Source organism: Protomyctophum parallelum, assembly GCF_964188405.1.
Source record: "Protomyctophum parallelum genome assembly, chromosome: 4".
Classification (NCBI taxonomy): Eukaryota; Metazoa; Chordata; class Actinopteri; order Myctophiformes; family Myctophidae; genus Protomyctophum; species Protomyctophum parallelum.
In genome coordinates this window covers 54,559,513-54,575,020 of record NC_139700.1, presented here as the reverse complement: position 1 = coordinate 54,575,020, position 15,508 = coordinate 54,559,513, and the positions used below count along the sequence as shown (strand labels likewise).

Here is a 15,508-nt window from a genome sequence, read left to right as displayed (position 1 = left end):
TCCTGGTCAAAGGGCCAGTAGTGGTCACACCTGGAACACAGGTACAGGTTAGTACAGAGGGTCCTGGTCAAAGGGCCAGTAGTGGTCACACTTCACCTGGAACACACAAACAGGTACAGGTTAGTACAGAGGGTCCTGGTCAAAGGGCCAGTAGTGGTCACACCTGGAACACACAAACAGGTACAGGTTAGTACAGAGGGTCCTGGTCAAAGGGCCAGTAGTGGTCACACTTCACCTGGAACACACAAACAGGTACAGGTTAGTACAGAGGGTCCTGGTCAAAGGGCCAGTAGTGGTCACACTTCACCTGGAACACACAAACAGGTACAGGTTAGTACAGAGGGTCCTGGTCAAAGGGCCAGTAGTGGTCACACCTGGAACACACAAACAGGTACAGGTTAGTACAGAGGGTCCTGGTCAAAGGGCCAGTAGTGGTCACACTTGAACACACAAACATGGACAGGACGCACAACGTTAGGCAGTGGTGGGGGGGGGGGGAATTACTCCATTGTTTTACAGTTTTCCTCATGTTTCTATATCAGTGGTGCTCAATATATCATGTCAAGGACCCCCAGAATTATCTGTATTTGGCTGCGGAACCCCATATGAAAATATGTTGTCCCCCCCCCCCCCCCCCCCAGAAGCAAAGATTTGAGTTAAAAACGTTCGCTCTGAAAGAATATATATTCAAAGATTTGCACCACAAAAATAAATAGCAGATCTACAAGCTCAAGCGACGAGCTTGTAGATCTGCTATTTTTCAATACCTAAAGCATAACCTAATGCTTAACCCATTCTGAACGGGCACCCATTTTGGTGTCGGCATCATGTTATGCTTTAGCTATTGAAAAATAGCAGATCTACAAGCTCATATCGCGCCACCGAGTGGCGCGATACGAGCTTGTAGGTCTGCTATTTTTTGAAAAATCGAAGAGCGACTGACATTTCTAGAATCTGATCTCAGGTCAGAATGGGTTCATCAGACCAGTGTGTGTCCGGCGGAAACCTCGTATGAATCTGATCTCAGGTCAGAATGGGTTAAAACACCAATAGGGATTCCCGCCCAGAATGGGATTCATCATAAAGGGACCATATCCAATAAAACAGTATCTTTATATAATACCCACCCTGCCTTTCTCCACACACTGGGTCACCATGACGATGTTGTGAACGTTCTGTTCCCAGACCATCTTCCAGAAGTCGTCCTTGGTGCCTGGCAGAGGGCCCTGCGTGGCGACGTACTCCCTGCGGAAGCTGCTGCCCTAAAAACACACACGTCATCATTCAAAATTACATTATTTACCATTTAGGCAAAGACACCAGCATGTTGTTGGCACGTGGCTGCTACAATCCAATCCAATCCAATTTTATTTATCCCATTCTGACCTGAGATCAGATTCTAAAAATGTCTATTACATCCTGACAGTTTAATTATTAACCCATTCTGACCTGAGATCAGATTCTAAAAGTGTCTTCGATTTTTCAAAAATAGCAGACCTACAAGCTCGTATCGCGCCACTCGGTGGCGCGATACGAGCTTGTAGGTCTGCTATTTTTCAATAGCTAAAGCATAACATGATGCCAACACCAAAATGGGTGCCCGGTCAGAATGGGTTAAAACAAAGTTGACCAAAGTGCTGTACAATTAGGCAAATCAGTAATAAAACATAATACAATACAGTGTGTCATACAATGATCCAAGTATTACCATGGGTAGTATTAGGATCAGCCAAGAACAAACATTGCAGAGGTCAAAACATTAGCTCACTGACAATATCTCTTATATCTATATATCTATTTATCTATATCCTCTTTTTATTAGAAATGTGAAAACAGTGACCAAGAGGTCATAATGTCTTACTACTGATCTTGATGTCAGACTTGTCCATATTTCCCAATATTCGTTATTCTTCTAATTTAAGCCTTAAAATACATTTGTGAGTCTTTCCAATCCATACAGTATTTAATTCATATTCTCCAACCACTGGTCCCTTAATTGTCACGATCTACTTGCAACCATTTATGAGTCGTTCCTAATACTTGACAAAAGTTAATAACTCCCATTCACATAATCTTATGATCAATCTCAGTGGCCACCTCGATCTTGCCAATAGCCGGGTTGTGTAACTTGTGTTGTCGCTGTGTCAGGCATACCCAAAGAATTCGGTCAACCATTAAGGTTCCATGTCTGATCATTATAATATTTAGATTACCCATGATGAATCATCAAAAACAGATTTAGTGCAAGGTACAAAAAGCATAAAGCATCTGGGCTGTGTAAACACAGTGACATGGAGCTGAATGCACAGTAAGTGCTCGGGGCTTACAGGAATATAGCTGGCATTGATGTAGTCAGAGCAGGGATCATCGTCCACGTAGGAGAGCTTCACTCGCGTTGAGTCATCTGAATCGTGGAACAAAACAGCCGAGGGTTGAGCAAGACTCTCTGGCCACATAAATACTGGATGCAATGCTGAGTAATGAGAAGGTTGCAGGGGGCGTGGCCTTCGCAACCACCACGGCACAATATTCTCTCTCTAATCGCTGCATATTTGTACTCCTTAACCCATTTAGGCCTGACGTCGAAATTTGATAACATTTCTTCAAAATCCTGTTTTCAGTGGTGCTCAATATTTCATGTCAAGGACCCCACAAAACTATATGTAATAATATGCCTCCGCCCCCTCCGCCCCCACCATCTGAAAATATGTTGTTCCAGAGACCTCCCCAGAAGCAAATATACGAGTTAAAATGTTCACTCTGTAATAATATATATTCAAAGATTTGAGGCACATTTTCAACGATTAAAAGAAAAAATAGCAGACGAGTGCCACGCTATGAGCTTGTAGATCTGCTATTTTTCATAATGCTTTTAAAACACCAAAAGGGGTTCCCTTCCCGCCCTAAATGTGTTAATGACGTTTGGCCCACTCACAGGGAAGGATGTTGTTGTATCTGTTCTTGCCCCTGTTCTCTGGAAGCAGAGCTGTGTCTGTGTCTGTGTCTGTGTCTGTGTTTGGCCCACTCACAGGGAAGGATGTTGTTGTATCTGTTCTTGCCCCTGTTCTCTGGAAGCAGAGCTGTGTCTGTGTCTGTGTCTGTGTTTGGCCCACTCACAGGGAAGGATGTTGTTGTATCTGTTCTTGCCCCTGTTCTCTGGAAGCAGAGCTGTGTCTGTGTCTGTGTCTGTGTTTGGCCCACTCACAGGGAAGGATGTTGTTGTATCTGTTCTTGCCCCTGTTCTCTGGAAGCAGAGCTGTGTCTGTGTCTGTGTCTGTGTTTGGCCCACTCACAGGGAAGGATGTTGTTGTATCTGTTCTTGCCCCTGTTCTCTGGAAGCAGAGCTGTGTCTGTGTCTGTGTCTGTGTTTGGCCCACTCACAGGGAAGGATGTTGTTGTATCTGTTCTTGCCCCTGTTCTCTGGAAGCAGAGCTGTGTCTAACGGCTGGTTGCGGCCCACGTCCTTCAGATCCTGGAAGGAGTGAACGAGACCAGACGTTAGGTTGAAATGCTTTGGGTTACAGAGTGAAGGAGTGAACCAGACCAGACGTTAGGTTGAGATGCTTTGGGTTACAGAGTGAAGGAGTGAACCAGACCAGACGTTAGGTTGAGATGCTTTAGGTTACAGAGTGAAGGAGTGAACCAGACCAGACGTTAGGTTGAGATGCTTTGGGTTACAGAGTGAAGGAGGGAACCAGACCAGACGTTAGGTTGAAATGCTTTGGGTTACAGAGTGAAGGAGTGAACCAGACCAGACGTTAGGTTGAGATGCTTTGGGTTACAGAGTGAAGGAGGGAACCAGACCAGACGTTAGGTTGAGATGGTTTGGGTTACAGAGTGAAGGAGGGAACCAGACCAGACGTTAGGTTGAGATGGTTTGGGTTACAGAGTGAAGGAGTGAACCAGACCAGACGTTAGGTTGAGATGGTTTGGGTTACAGAGTGAAGGAGTGAACCAGACCAGACGTTAGGTTGAGATGGTTTGGGTTACAGAGTGAGGGAGTGAACCAGACCAGACGTTAGGTTGAGATGCTTTGGGTTACAGAGTGAAGGAGTGAACCAGACCAGACGTTAGGTTGAGATGCTTTGGGTTACAGAGTGAAGGAGTGAACCAGACCAGACGTTAGGTTGAGATGGTTTGGGTTACAGAGTGAAGGAGTGAACCAGACCAGACGTTAGGTTGAGATGGTTTGGGTTACAGAGTGAAGGAGTGAACCAGACCAGACGTTAGGTTGAAATGCTTTGGGTTACAGAGTGAAGGAGTGAACCAGACCAGACGTTAGGTTGAAATGCTTTGGGTTACAGAGTGAAGGAGTGAACCAGACCAGACGTTAGGTTGAGATGGTTTGGGTTACAGAGTGAAGGAGTGAACCAGACCAGACGTTAGGTTGACATGCTTTGGGTTACAGAGTGAAGGAGTGAACCAGACCAGACGTTAGGTTGAGATGCTTTGGGTTACAGAGTGAAGGAGTGAACCAGACCAGACGTTAGGTTGAGATGCTTTGGGTTACAGAGTGAAGGAGTGAACCAGACCAGACGTTAGGTTGAGATGCTTTGGGTTACAGAGTGAAGGAGGGAACCAGACCAGACGTTAGGTTGAAATGCTTTGGGTTACAGAGTGAAGGAGTGAACCAGACCAGACGTTAGGTTGAGATGCTTTGGGTTACAGAGTGAAGGAGTGAACCAGACCAGACGTTAGGTTGAAATGCTTTAGGTTACAGAGTGAAGGAGTGAACCAGACCAGACGTTAGGTTGACATGCTTTGGGTTACAGAGTGAAGGAGTGAACCAGACCAGACGTTAGGTTGAGATGCTTTGGGTTACAGAGTGAAGGAGGGAACCAGACCAGACGTTAGGTTGACATGCTTTGGGTTACAGAGTGAAGGAGTGAACCAGACCAGACGTTAGGTTGAGATGCTTTGGGTTACAGAGTGAAGGAGTGAACCAGACCAGACGTTAGGTTGAAATGCTTTAGGTTACAGAGTGAAGGAGTGAACCAGACCAGACGTTAGGTTGACATGCTTTGGGTTACAGAGTGAAGGAGTGAACCAGACCAGACGTTAGGTTGAGATGCTTTGGGTTACAGAGTGAAGGAGGGAACCAGACCAGACGTTAGGTTGACATGCTTTGGGTTACAGAGTGAAGGAGTGAACCAGACCAGACGTTAGGTTGAGATGCTTTGGGTTACAGAGTGAAGGAGGGAACCAGACCAGACGTTAGGTTGAGATGCTTTGGGTTACAGAGTGAAGGAGGGAACCAGACCAGACGTTAGGTTGAGATGCTTTGGGTTACAGAGTGAAGGAGGGAACCAGACCAGACGTTAGGTTGAAATGCTTTGGGTTACAGAGTGAAGGAGTGAACCAGACCAGACGTTAGGTTGAAATGCTTTGGGTTACAGAGTGAAGGAGGGAACCAGACCAGACGTTAGGTTGAAATGCTTTGGGTTACAGAGTGAAGGAGGGAACCAGACCAGACGTTAGGTTGACATGCTTTGGGTTACAGAGTGAAGGAGTGAACCAGACCAGACGTTAGGTTGAGATGCTTTGGGTTACAGAGTGAAGGAGTGAACCAGACCAGACGTTAGGTTGACATGCTTTGGGTTACAGAGTGAAGGAGTGAACCAGACCAGACGTTAGGTTGAGATGCTTTGGGTTACAGAGTGAAGGAGTGAACCAGACCAGACGTTAGGTTGAGATGCTTTGGGTTACAGAGTGAAGGAGGGAACCAGACCAGACGTTAGGTTGAAATGCTTTGGGTTACAGAGTGAAGGAGTGAACCAGACCAGACGTTAGGTTGAGATGCTTTGGGTTACAGAGTGAAGGAGGGAACCAGACCAGACGTTAGGTTGAAATGCTTTGGGTTACAGAGTGAAGGAGTGAACCAGACCAGACGTTAGGTTGAGATGGTTTGGGTTACAGAGTGAAGGAGGGAACCAGACCAGACGTTAGGTTGAGATGCTTTGGGTTACAGAGTGAAGGAGTGAACCAGACCAGACGTTAGGTTGAGATGGTTTGGGTTACAGAGTGAAGGAGTGAACCAGACCAGACGTTAGGTTGAGATGCTTTGGGTTACAGAGTGAAGGAGTGAACCAGACCAGACGTTAGGTTGAGATGGTTTGGGTTACAGAGTGAAGGAGGGAACCAGACCAGACGTTAGGTTGAGATGCTTTGGGTTACAGAGTGAAGGAGTGAACCAGACCAGACGTTAGGTTGAGATGCTTTGGGTTACAGAGTGAAGGAGGGAACCAGACCAGACGTTAGGTTGAAATGCTTTGGGTTACAGAGTGAGGCCACGAACACATCAATACAGAGCTTTACAAACATGACTGAATAGAACATTGTCAGTAGCAGCAAAATAAAAAGTGGTAAAATGGCACGGCCCCATGTTTGAAAATAAAAGTGCTGCACAGCACTTTTGTGCTGTGCTTGGTTGAAAGATTGATAACACTTTTTTTGATTGGATACTGAGAGAAATATTGTCAATCATTTTCACCAAGTTCTCCACAATATACTGTAGTATATTGGAATTTGGAAACAGTAGGCAGTAGCTATACCAAAATACCAGTATAAGAAAATGTAAACAGATTTCAGGTTTTTAGAATGAAATCTACTGCCATCTTCTGTTCATAGTATGTTTTGCACTGTCTTTTTGAGCTGTGCACACCCTCTATTGACTGGTGTCATGTGTCCCTAATGTGTCCCGCGTGTATGTCTGTTTGGGGTATGAACTGCAATACCACTGGGTGACCACTGGGTGGCACTGTTGAGCAGCCTACAGGCCCATTCACACTGAGCACTACAACTATAACAATAAAAGTATAGTTGCACCGCTCAGTTCACACGGGTGTCTGAATAATTACTGTAAAGTTAAGCGACAGAACAAATACTGTAGTCACATGCAGGCAGTGTTGATTTTGTCGACTAATACTATGACAAAAAATGTCCGTCGACTGAGGAAAACTAAATGGAAATTGATTTAGTCGACTAAAATGTATTTTGGCAGGCCTTGATTTTGGCAGGCCTTAATTTTACACTTGCTTTAAAATAGCAGATCTACAAGCTCACAACGTGTCACGCTGCGACACGTTGTGAGCTTGTAGATCGGCTATTATCAGCATGCAACCATGTGTAAAATGACTTATACTGGATCTCTTCTCCACTAGTCCCCCTATTTTAGTCTAGTTTTTATTTGTTGGTATATTTAGTCTTGGATTTAGTCATCGTAGCTTGATTTTCATTTAGTTTTCGTCAGTGAAAAAAGGTAGTCGACGAACATTGTTCGTCTTAGTTTTAGTCGACGAAATCAACACTGGTTTGGAGATCTGTTGGGAATTGTTTGTAAACAAATAATTGTTCAATACAGTGACACAGGTGTAACCAACCTCATACTCTTCTGACAGAAGGTAGTTGGAGTCGGCCTGTAGTTTGGTGTAGTGCGACTCAAAGTGCATGATCTTGATGGGACTGTAGTTTAGAGACAAACATTGACATCTTAAGCATTTTGCCAGACATTCTCAGACGTAAGTGCAACCAAAGAACATTAGATTCACTGTACTGCACATCAATATTATCTTATCTTATCAGAGAAACAGTGGCCAGACGACGCAGCTGTGAGTCCTCAAAGGATCCTCAAACCAAATTAATGACAATAATGGAAAGAAACAGGACAGTCCTGTGCGTACTACTGTACCTTGAAATGCGACGATTGCTGGGAAAAAAAAAGGAAAGGCAGGCATTCGTTACCAAACACAAAAGACGATTGTATCCCTAGTTAATAATATGTAATAAAAAAATAACATCTCTCTTTGAATATGAATGATAATTTAATTGCAGTCAGAATCCTTTCTTTTTAAAGCACTCGTTTGCATATACACGCTGTGGCGTTTTAACAGTAAAGACCTCCTTAGATTGAGTAACCCATTCTGACCGGGCACCCATTTTGGTGTCGGCATCATGTTATGCTTTAGCTATTGAAAAATAGCAGATCTACAAGCTCATATCGCGCCACCGAGTGGCGCGATACGAGCTTGTAGGTCTGCTATTTTTTGAAAAATCGAAGAACGACTGACATTTTTAGAATCTGATCTCAGGTCAGAATGGGTTCATCAGACCAGTGTGTGTCCAGCGGAAACCTCATATGAATCTGATCTCAGGTCAGAATGTGTTAAACTAGACCGGTGCCCGGCTGTAGAGCACCGAGTCGGTAACGATAGAAGTTGGAGATCCATGCCGCCCCGGCTATTCAAATCAATACCCGTTGTACCCGTTGTCAGAGTACCCGTTCCACCTATCTGTCTGTGTCCCTTTTATGCCCATATAAGGAGATTTCTGTATCTGTCTATCGGTGTCCCTTTATTACTATATATGGAGTTCTGTGTCAGGCTGCAGGCATGTCCAAATATGAAGTGTTGTGATGTCAGAACAGGCCAGCTCCATATATGGAGATATAAGGGTGATCAGGTCCAGAGCCCGGGCAGAGGCCTTTTGTGCTGGTTCTAATCTGGACAACCGGCTATCCGACGGACTCGACACCGGGCACTGCACTCCCTGTGGGGGTGTGGAACGACACCGGGCACTGCCCTCCCTGTGGGGGGTGTGGAACGACACCGGGCACTGCACCTCCCTGTGGGGGGTGTAGAACGACACCGGGCACTGCCCTCCCTGTGGGGGGTGTGGAACGACACCGGGCACTGCCCTCCCTGTGGGGGTGTGGAACGACACCGGGCACTGCCCTCCCTGTGGGGGTGTGGAACGACACCGGGCACTGCACCTCCCTGTGGGGGTGTGGAACGACACCGGGCACTGCCCTCCCTGTGGGGGTGTGGAACGCGTGTGTCAAAATTCGTCAAAAGTCGACGGGGTGAACGGTTCTCGAGTTACGTGGATTACAGACGCACGCACACACGCACGCACGCACGCATGCACGCACGCTCGCTCGCTCGCTCAGGAACTTTTCTAGATAGATAAGCGTGCGGTCCACGTACCCCCTTGGCCCTGCGTGGACTCCTGAGACGGGCCTCTCTCTCCTCATACTCATCCTCACCGCGGGCCTCTCCTGGACACTGCTGGACAACACAGGACAAAATGGACTTGAATAAAGTACAAAAGTATTGGCCTCAAAATGTACTTTTGTACTTTCTACTTTCTACCAAAAGTAGAAAGTACTCAAGAGGCAGAATGTCCCATTTCACAAGTTTTTAAATGTGCAAAAGATATTTTGAAAATAGCAGATCTACAATGCTCACAATGCGTCGCGATGCGACGTACTGCCTTTAACCCATTCTGACCGGGCACCCATTTTGGTGTCAGCATCATGTTATGCTTTAGCTATTTAAAAATAGCAGATCTACAAGCTCATATCGCGCCACCGAGTGGCGCGATACGAGCTTGTAGGTCTGCTATTTTTTGAAAAATCGAAGAACGACTGACATTTTTTTGAATCTGATCTCAGGTCAGAATGGGTTCATCAGACCAGTGTGTGTCCAGCGGAAACCTCGTGTGAATCTGATCTCAGGTCAGAATGGGTTAAATAGCCGGTATGAAGGTGGAATGAGTGTGTGATTGGATGAAGTTGAATCATGGGAATGAGAACGTGATGCTGAGCGACTGCACTGAGTTTCCTGACTGAAGTTGCTCAATGAATACACAACCCACACTTTACGGGTCTTCTGTCTGCAGATGAGAAGCGCGGAGACTCCCACCATCATGGCGATGAGGAACATGCCCGCACTGACACCTTCGATCACACCGCTCATAGGTTCTGTGGAAGAGAGAGAGAGAGGGACATACTGTATGTATTTACAGGTAAGTACCTGTTAATATTCTAATTGCCCGGGGTTATTTAATCAAATAAATCATAGCGCCCAATCGATTTATAGCAACGGAGCACTTTTACCGACGGACCGGATGTTGTTCCGGATGTGGCTGTAGCAGCTAAAAGTAGCCAAAACACTCTCAATGTGATCGACAACAACAGGAGGTGTGATTAAATCTACCGTGACTAGCGCCTGGACAGCAGTCTAACAGGCTGTCTAACACATGATCTTTTCTTAGAATCGGACGGGATGATTTAGATTGCGAGTTATTAACGTTTTAAGATTTCCGTTGTCGTCGGCTAAACAGGGGGGGAACATTTTCGATGACGTCCCACTGTTTGTTGTGCAAGGCTGTGGAGCGATGCGATCCGTTTTCAACTTCGTCCTGGGCGATTGGGGTGTTAATATTCCCTCCCGTTACCATAGGCGGTAACGGGAGGCCAGTGCCAGTGAAATGCGTGACATAAGCAGAAGAAGCATTATCCGGCCCACACGACCTCTAATTAATGTTTTATTAAGTATAACATCATCCTCACCAGCCTCAGTGACCATAGGGAGGGACAGGTATGTTTTATTAAGGTATAACATCATCCTCACCAGCCTCAGTGACCATAGGGAGGGACAGGTATGTTTTATTAAGGTATAACATCATCCTCACCAGCCTCAGTGACCACAGGGAGGGACAGGTATGTTTAATTAAGGTATAACATCATCCTCACCAGCCTCAGTGACCACAGGGAGGGACAGGTATGTTTAATTAAGGTATAACATCATCCTCACCAGCCTCAGTGAGCACAGGGAGGGACAGGTATGTTTAATTAAGGTATAACATCATCCTCACCAGCCTCAGTGACCACAGGGAGGGACAGGTATGTTTTATTAAGGTATAACATCATCCTCACCAGCCTCAGTGACCACAGGAAGGGACAGGTATGTGTCGGTGTAGAGGGGGGACATGTTGCCATGGTGATCCTCGTCATCAAACAGCTGGGTGAAGGCTCGCACGCTGAGCCTGAGCAGGGAGACAGAACAACCACGTTTGATGCTTCAGCTTAAAATGATAGAAACGTGTTTTTTCCTCTCTGAAGTTCAGCTCTGGTACATCAGGTTGTTGCGGCATTAATGAAAAAGTGTGTCAAATTACACTCGTGAAAATATTCAATAACCACCTGTCGAACGTCTGTCAGGACTACAAGATACACATTGACTACAATCATGTTTTAGCTGTCAACAGAATACAGATTATGTACTGTATCATACTATTTACGGATCAGCTGTGACAAAGCATAGCTCCTATGTGCTCCACTGTGTGCGTGCGTGCGTGTGTTGAAAGGACTGGAGCAGAGGAGGCCGCACGTTAGAAATGGTGCATTTATATTGTCTTATAGTTTTAGTCATCGTCAACGTTTTCATCAGTGAAAAAAGGTAGTCGACGAACATTTTTCGCTCCACACCATACCTGTATGCAGTCTTGGGTTTGAGCGGTCCGTCGCAGAACGGGTCTGAGTCCCACCACCTCACTCTGTCCACAGAGTCCAGCTCCATGTCTCTGTCCTGGGGGTGCTTGTTGTGGTCACAGGACCCTCCCAGGCTGTCCATGCCCGTGCCCAGGCTGATCTCGTAGCTCTGGCTGCCGGCGTCCGGGCCCTCGGCACACTGGCTCTGGAAGTAGCTGGTCTGGTAGGCCTTGACGGAGGAGTTCAGCCTGTAGTCCAGGTACGAGGGGAGCGGGTGGTGTTGCTCCGGTTGGACATTCTCAACATCTTTAAGTAAAAAGTGTCCAAAGAATAAGGGGTGAGTCTTGAGAGAATAAGGTATTTCCTGAGAGACAGGGAGAAACAATTTGATAAGGTTTGGCTGCCCCTTGGTCCATTACTTAGTAATAGACAGGGTACCACTGATATGGTTGACTGTACGCCATTTTCTTTTCAGATGTTTTCCATGAGCATTTCATCATCTTGCTATTTTATTCTATAGTATGCGGTGTCACTGAGCAGCATGGGTGGGAGGGTTGAGGGTTTTCTTTCTCTCTTTTTTGTCTTTGTATTTTTTCTTTACTTTTTGTTTTCTATATTAAAGAAAAATGTATTTCATATCATAATGGTAGTGTAACAATTGAGACGTGAGATTTTAATTCCAAGATTCAGGGTAATTTTACTGTGTGTCCAATGTATGTATGTGAGCGAGCGAACGAGCGTGCGTGCGTGTGCGTGTATACCATCCATGCCTACCCTCTGCCTCTTTGACCACCACGGTGAAGAACTTGACCGCTCCGTTGACGTCGCTGAACCAACTGCAGTTGAACTTGAAGAAGATGGAGGACTTGGTTACCATGGCAGCCCTGTCGCTGACCCTCAGGGGTGGGAGAGGCGGGCCTACAGATGGAATCATAACACTAGTAGCTAGTAGCTGTAGTACTCATCACTAGTAGCTGTAGGACTCATCACTAGTAGCTAGTAGCTGTAGGACTCATCACTAGTAGCTAGTAGCTGTAGGACTCATCACTAGTAGCTAGTAGCTGTAGGACTCATCACTAGTAGCTAGTAGCTGTAGGACTCATCACTAGTAGCTAGTAGCTGTAGGACTCATCACTAGTAGCTAGTAGCTGTAGGACTCATCACTAGTAGCTAGTAGCTGTAGGACTCATCACTAGTAGCTAGTAGCTGTAGTACTCATCACTAGTAGCTAGTAGCTGTAGTACTCATCACTAGTAGCTAGTAGCTGTAGTACTCATCACTAGTAGCTAGTAGCTGTAGGACTCATCACTAGTAGCTAGTAGCTGTAGGACTCATCACTAGTAGCTAGTAGCTGTAGTACTCATCACTAGTAGCTAGTAGCTGTAGTACTCATCACTAGTAGCTAGTCGCTGTAGTACTCATCACTAGTAGCTAGTAGCTGTAGGACTCATCACTAGTAGCTAGTCGCTGTAGTACTCATCACTAGTAGCTAGTAGCTGTAGTACTCATCACTAGTAGCTAGTCGCTGTAGGACTCATCACTAGTAGCTAGTAGCTGTAGTACTCATCACTAGTAGCTAGTAGCTGTAGGACTCATCACTAGTAGCTAGTAGCTGTAGTACTCATCACTAGTAGCTAGTAGCTGTAGTACTCATCACTATAGTAGCTAGTAGCTGTAGGACTCATCACTAGTAGCTAGTAGCTGTAGTACTCATCACTATAGTAGCTAGTAGCTGTAGGACTCATCACTAGTAGCTAGTAGCTGTAGTAGGACTCATCACTAGTAGCTAGTCGCTGTAGTACTCATCACTAGTAGCTAGTAGCTGTAGGACTCATCACTAGTAGCTAGTAGATGTAGGACTCATCACTAGTAGCTAGTAGCTGTAGTAGGACTCATCACTAGTAGCTAGTCGATGTAGTACTCATCACTAGTAGCTAGTAGCTGTAGTACTCATCACTAGTAGCTAGTAGCTGTAGGACTCATCACTAGTAGCTAGTAGCTGTAGTACTCATCACTAGTAGCTAGTAGCTGTAGGACTCATCACTAGTAGCTAGTAGCTGTAGTACTCATCACTATAGTAGCTAGTCGCTGTAGTACTCATCACTAGTAGCTAGTCGCTGTAGTACTCATCACTAGTAGCTAGTAGCTGTAGTACTCATCACTAGTAGCTAGTAGCTGTAGTACTCATCACTAGTAGCTAGTAGCTGTAGTACTCATCACTAGTAGCTAGTAGCTGTAGGACTCATCACTAGTAGCTAGTAGCTGTAGTACTCATCACTAGTAGCTAGTAGCTGTAGTACTCATCACTAGTAGCTAGTAGCTGTAGTACTCATCACTAGTAGCTAGTAGCTGTAGTACTCATCACTATAGTAGCTAGTAGCTGTAGGACTCATCACTAGTAGCTAGTAGCTGTAGTACTCATCACTATAGTAGCTAGTAGCTGTAGGACTCATCACTAGTAGCTAGTAGCTGTAGTAGGACTCATCACTAGTAGCTAGTCGCTGTAGTACTCATCACTAGTAGCTAGTAGCTGTAGGACTCATCACTAGTAGCTAGTAGCTGTAGTACTCATCACTAGTAGCTAGTAGCTGTAGGACTCATCACTAGTAGCTAGTAGCTGTAGTACTCATCACTAGTAGCTAGTAGCTGTAGTACTCATCACTAGTAGCTAGTCGCTGTAGTACTCATCACTAGTAGCTAGTAGCTGTAGGACTCATCACTAGTAGCTAGTAGCTGTAGGACTCATCACTAGTAGCTAGTAGCTGTAGTACTCATCACTAGTAGCTAGTAGCTGTAGTACTCATCACTAGTAGCTAGTAGCTGTAGGACTCATCACTAGTAGCTAGTAGCTGTAGGACTCATCACTAGTAGCTAGTAGCTGTAGTACTCATCACTAGTAGCTAGTAGCTGTAGTACTCATCACTAGTAGCTAGTAGCTGTAGTACTCATCACTATAGTAGCTAGTAGCTGTAGGACTCATCACTAGTAGCTAGTAGCTGTAGTACTCATCACTATAGTAGCTAGTAGCTGTAGTACTCATCACTAGTAGCTAGTCGCTGTAGTACTCATCACTAGTAGCTAGTAGGTGTAGTACTCATCACTATAGTAGCTAGTAGCTGTAGTACTCATCACTAGTAGCTAGTCGCTGTAGGACTCATCACTAGTAGCTAGTAGCTGTAGGACTCATCACTAGTAGCTAGTAGCTGTAGTACTCATCACTAGTAGCTAGTAGCTGTAGGACTCATCACTAGTAGCTAGTAGCTGTAGGACTCATCACTAGTAGCTAGTAGCTGTAGTACTCATCACTAGTAGCTAGTAGCTGTAGGACTCATCACTAGTAGCTAGTAGCTGTAGTACTCATCACTAGTAGCTAGTCGCTGTAGTACTCATCACTAGTAGCTAGTAGCTGTAGTAGGACTCATCACTATAGTAGCTAGTAGCTGTAGTACTCATCACTAGTAGCTAGTAGCTGTAGTACTCATCACTATAGTAGCTAGTAGCTGTAGTAGGACTCATCACTATAGTAGCTAGTAGCTGTAGTACTCATCACTAGTAGCTAGTAGCTGTAGTACTCATCACTATAGTAGCTAGTAGCTGTAGTACTCATCACTAGTAGCTAGTAGCTGTAGTACTCATCACTAGTAGCTAGTAGCTGTAGTACTCATCACTATAGTAGCTAGTAGCTGTAGTACTCATCACTAGTAGCTAGTCGCTGTAGGACTCATCACTAGTAGCTAGTAGCTGTAGGACTCATCACTAGTAGCTAGTAGCTGTAGGACTCATCACTAGTAGCTAGTAGCTGTAGGACTCATCACTAGTAGCTAGTAGCTGTAGGACTCATCACTAGTAGCTAGTAGCTGTAGTACTCATCACTAGTAGCTAGTCGCTGTAGGACTCATCACTAGTAGCTAGTAGCTGTAGGACTCATCACTAGTAGCTAGTAGCTGTAGGACTCATCACTAGTAGCTAGTAGCTGTAGGACTCATCACTAGTAGCTAGTAGCTGTAGGACTCATCACTAGTAGCTAGTAGCTGTAGTACTCATCACTAGTAGCTAGTAGCTGTAGTACTCATCACTAGTAGCTAGTAGCTGTAGTACTCATCACTATAGTAGCTAGTAGCTGTAGTACTCATCACTAGTAGCTAGTAGCTGTAGGACTCATCACTAGTAGCTAGTAGCTGTAGTACTCATCACTAGTAGCTAGTAGCTGTAGTACTCATCACTAGTAGCTAGTAGCTG

General features: G+C 45.3%; 1 protein-coding gene across 5 annotated transcripts in view; it reads right to left on the bottom strand.

The window, feature by feature from the left end:
- ptprbl (protein tyrosine phosphatase receptor type B, like) overlaps window positions 1–15,508 on the bottom strand; it is a 55,235-nt gene that overhangs the window by 9,169 nt on the left and 30,558 nt on the right. For 3 of the 5 annotated variants that reach the window (XM_083763276.1, XM_083763278.1, XM_083763279.1), the window contains 10 exons: window positions 12,044–12,187; window positions 11,272–11,575; window positions 10,715–10,824; window positions 9,652–9,757; window positions 8,982–9,062; window positions 7,688–7,705; window positions 7,380–7,461; window positions 3,382–3,472; window positions 2,328–2,404; window positions 1,128–1,262 (listed from right to left, as the gene is read on the bottom strand). In XM_083763276.1, the coding sequence (XP_083619402.1) occupies window positions 1,128–1,262; window positions 2,328–2,404; window positions 3,382–3,472; window positions 7,380–7,461; window positions 7,688–7,705; window positions 8,982–9,062; window positions 9,652–9,757; window positions 10,715–10,824; window positions 11,272–11,575; window positions 12,044–12,187 (1,148 nt within the window). Of the gene's footprint in view, window positions 1–1,127; window positions 1,263–2,327; window positions 2,405–3,381; window positions 3,473–7,379; window positions 7,462–7,687; window positions 7,706–8,981; window positions 9,063–9,651; window positions 9,758–10,714; window positions 10,825–11,271; window positions 11,576–12,043; window positions 12,188–15,508 lie in introns of those variants that run through there. The other 2 variants (XM_083763277.1, XM_083763280.1) reach the window with 2 other exon arrangements.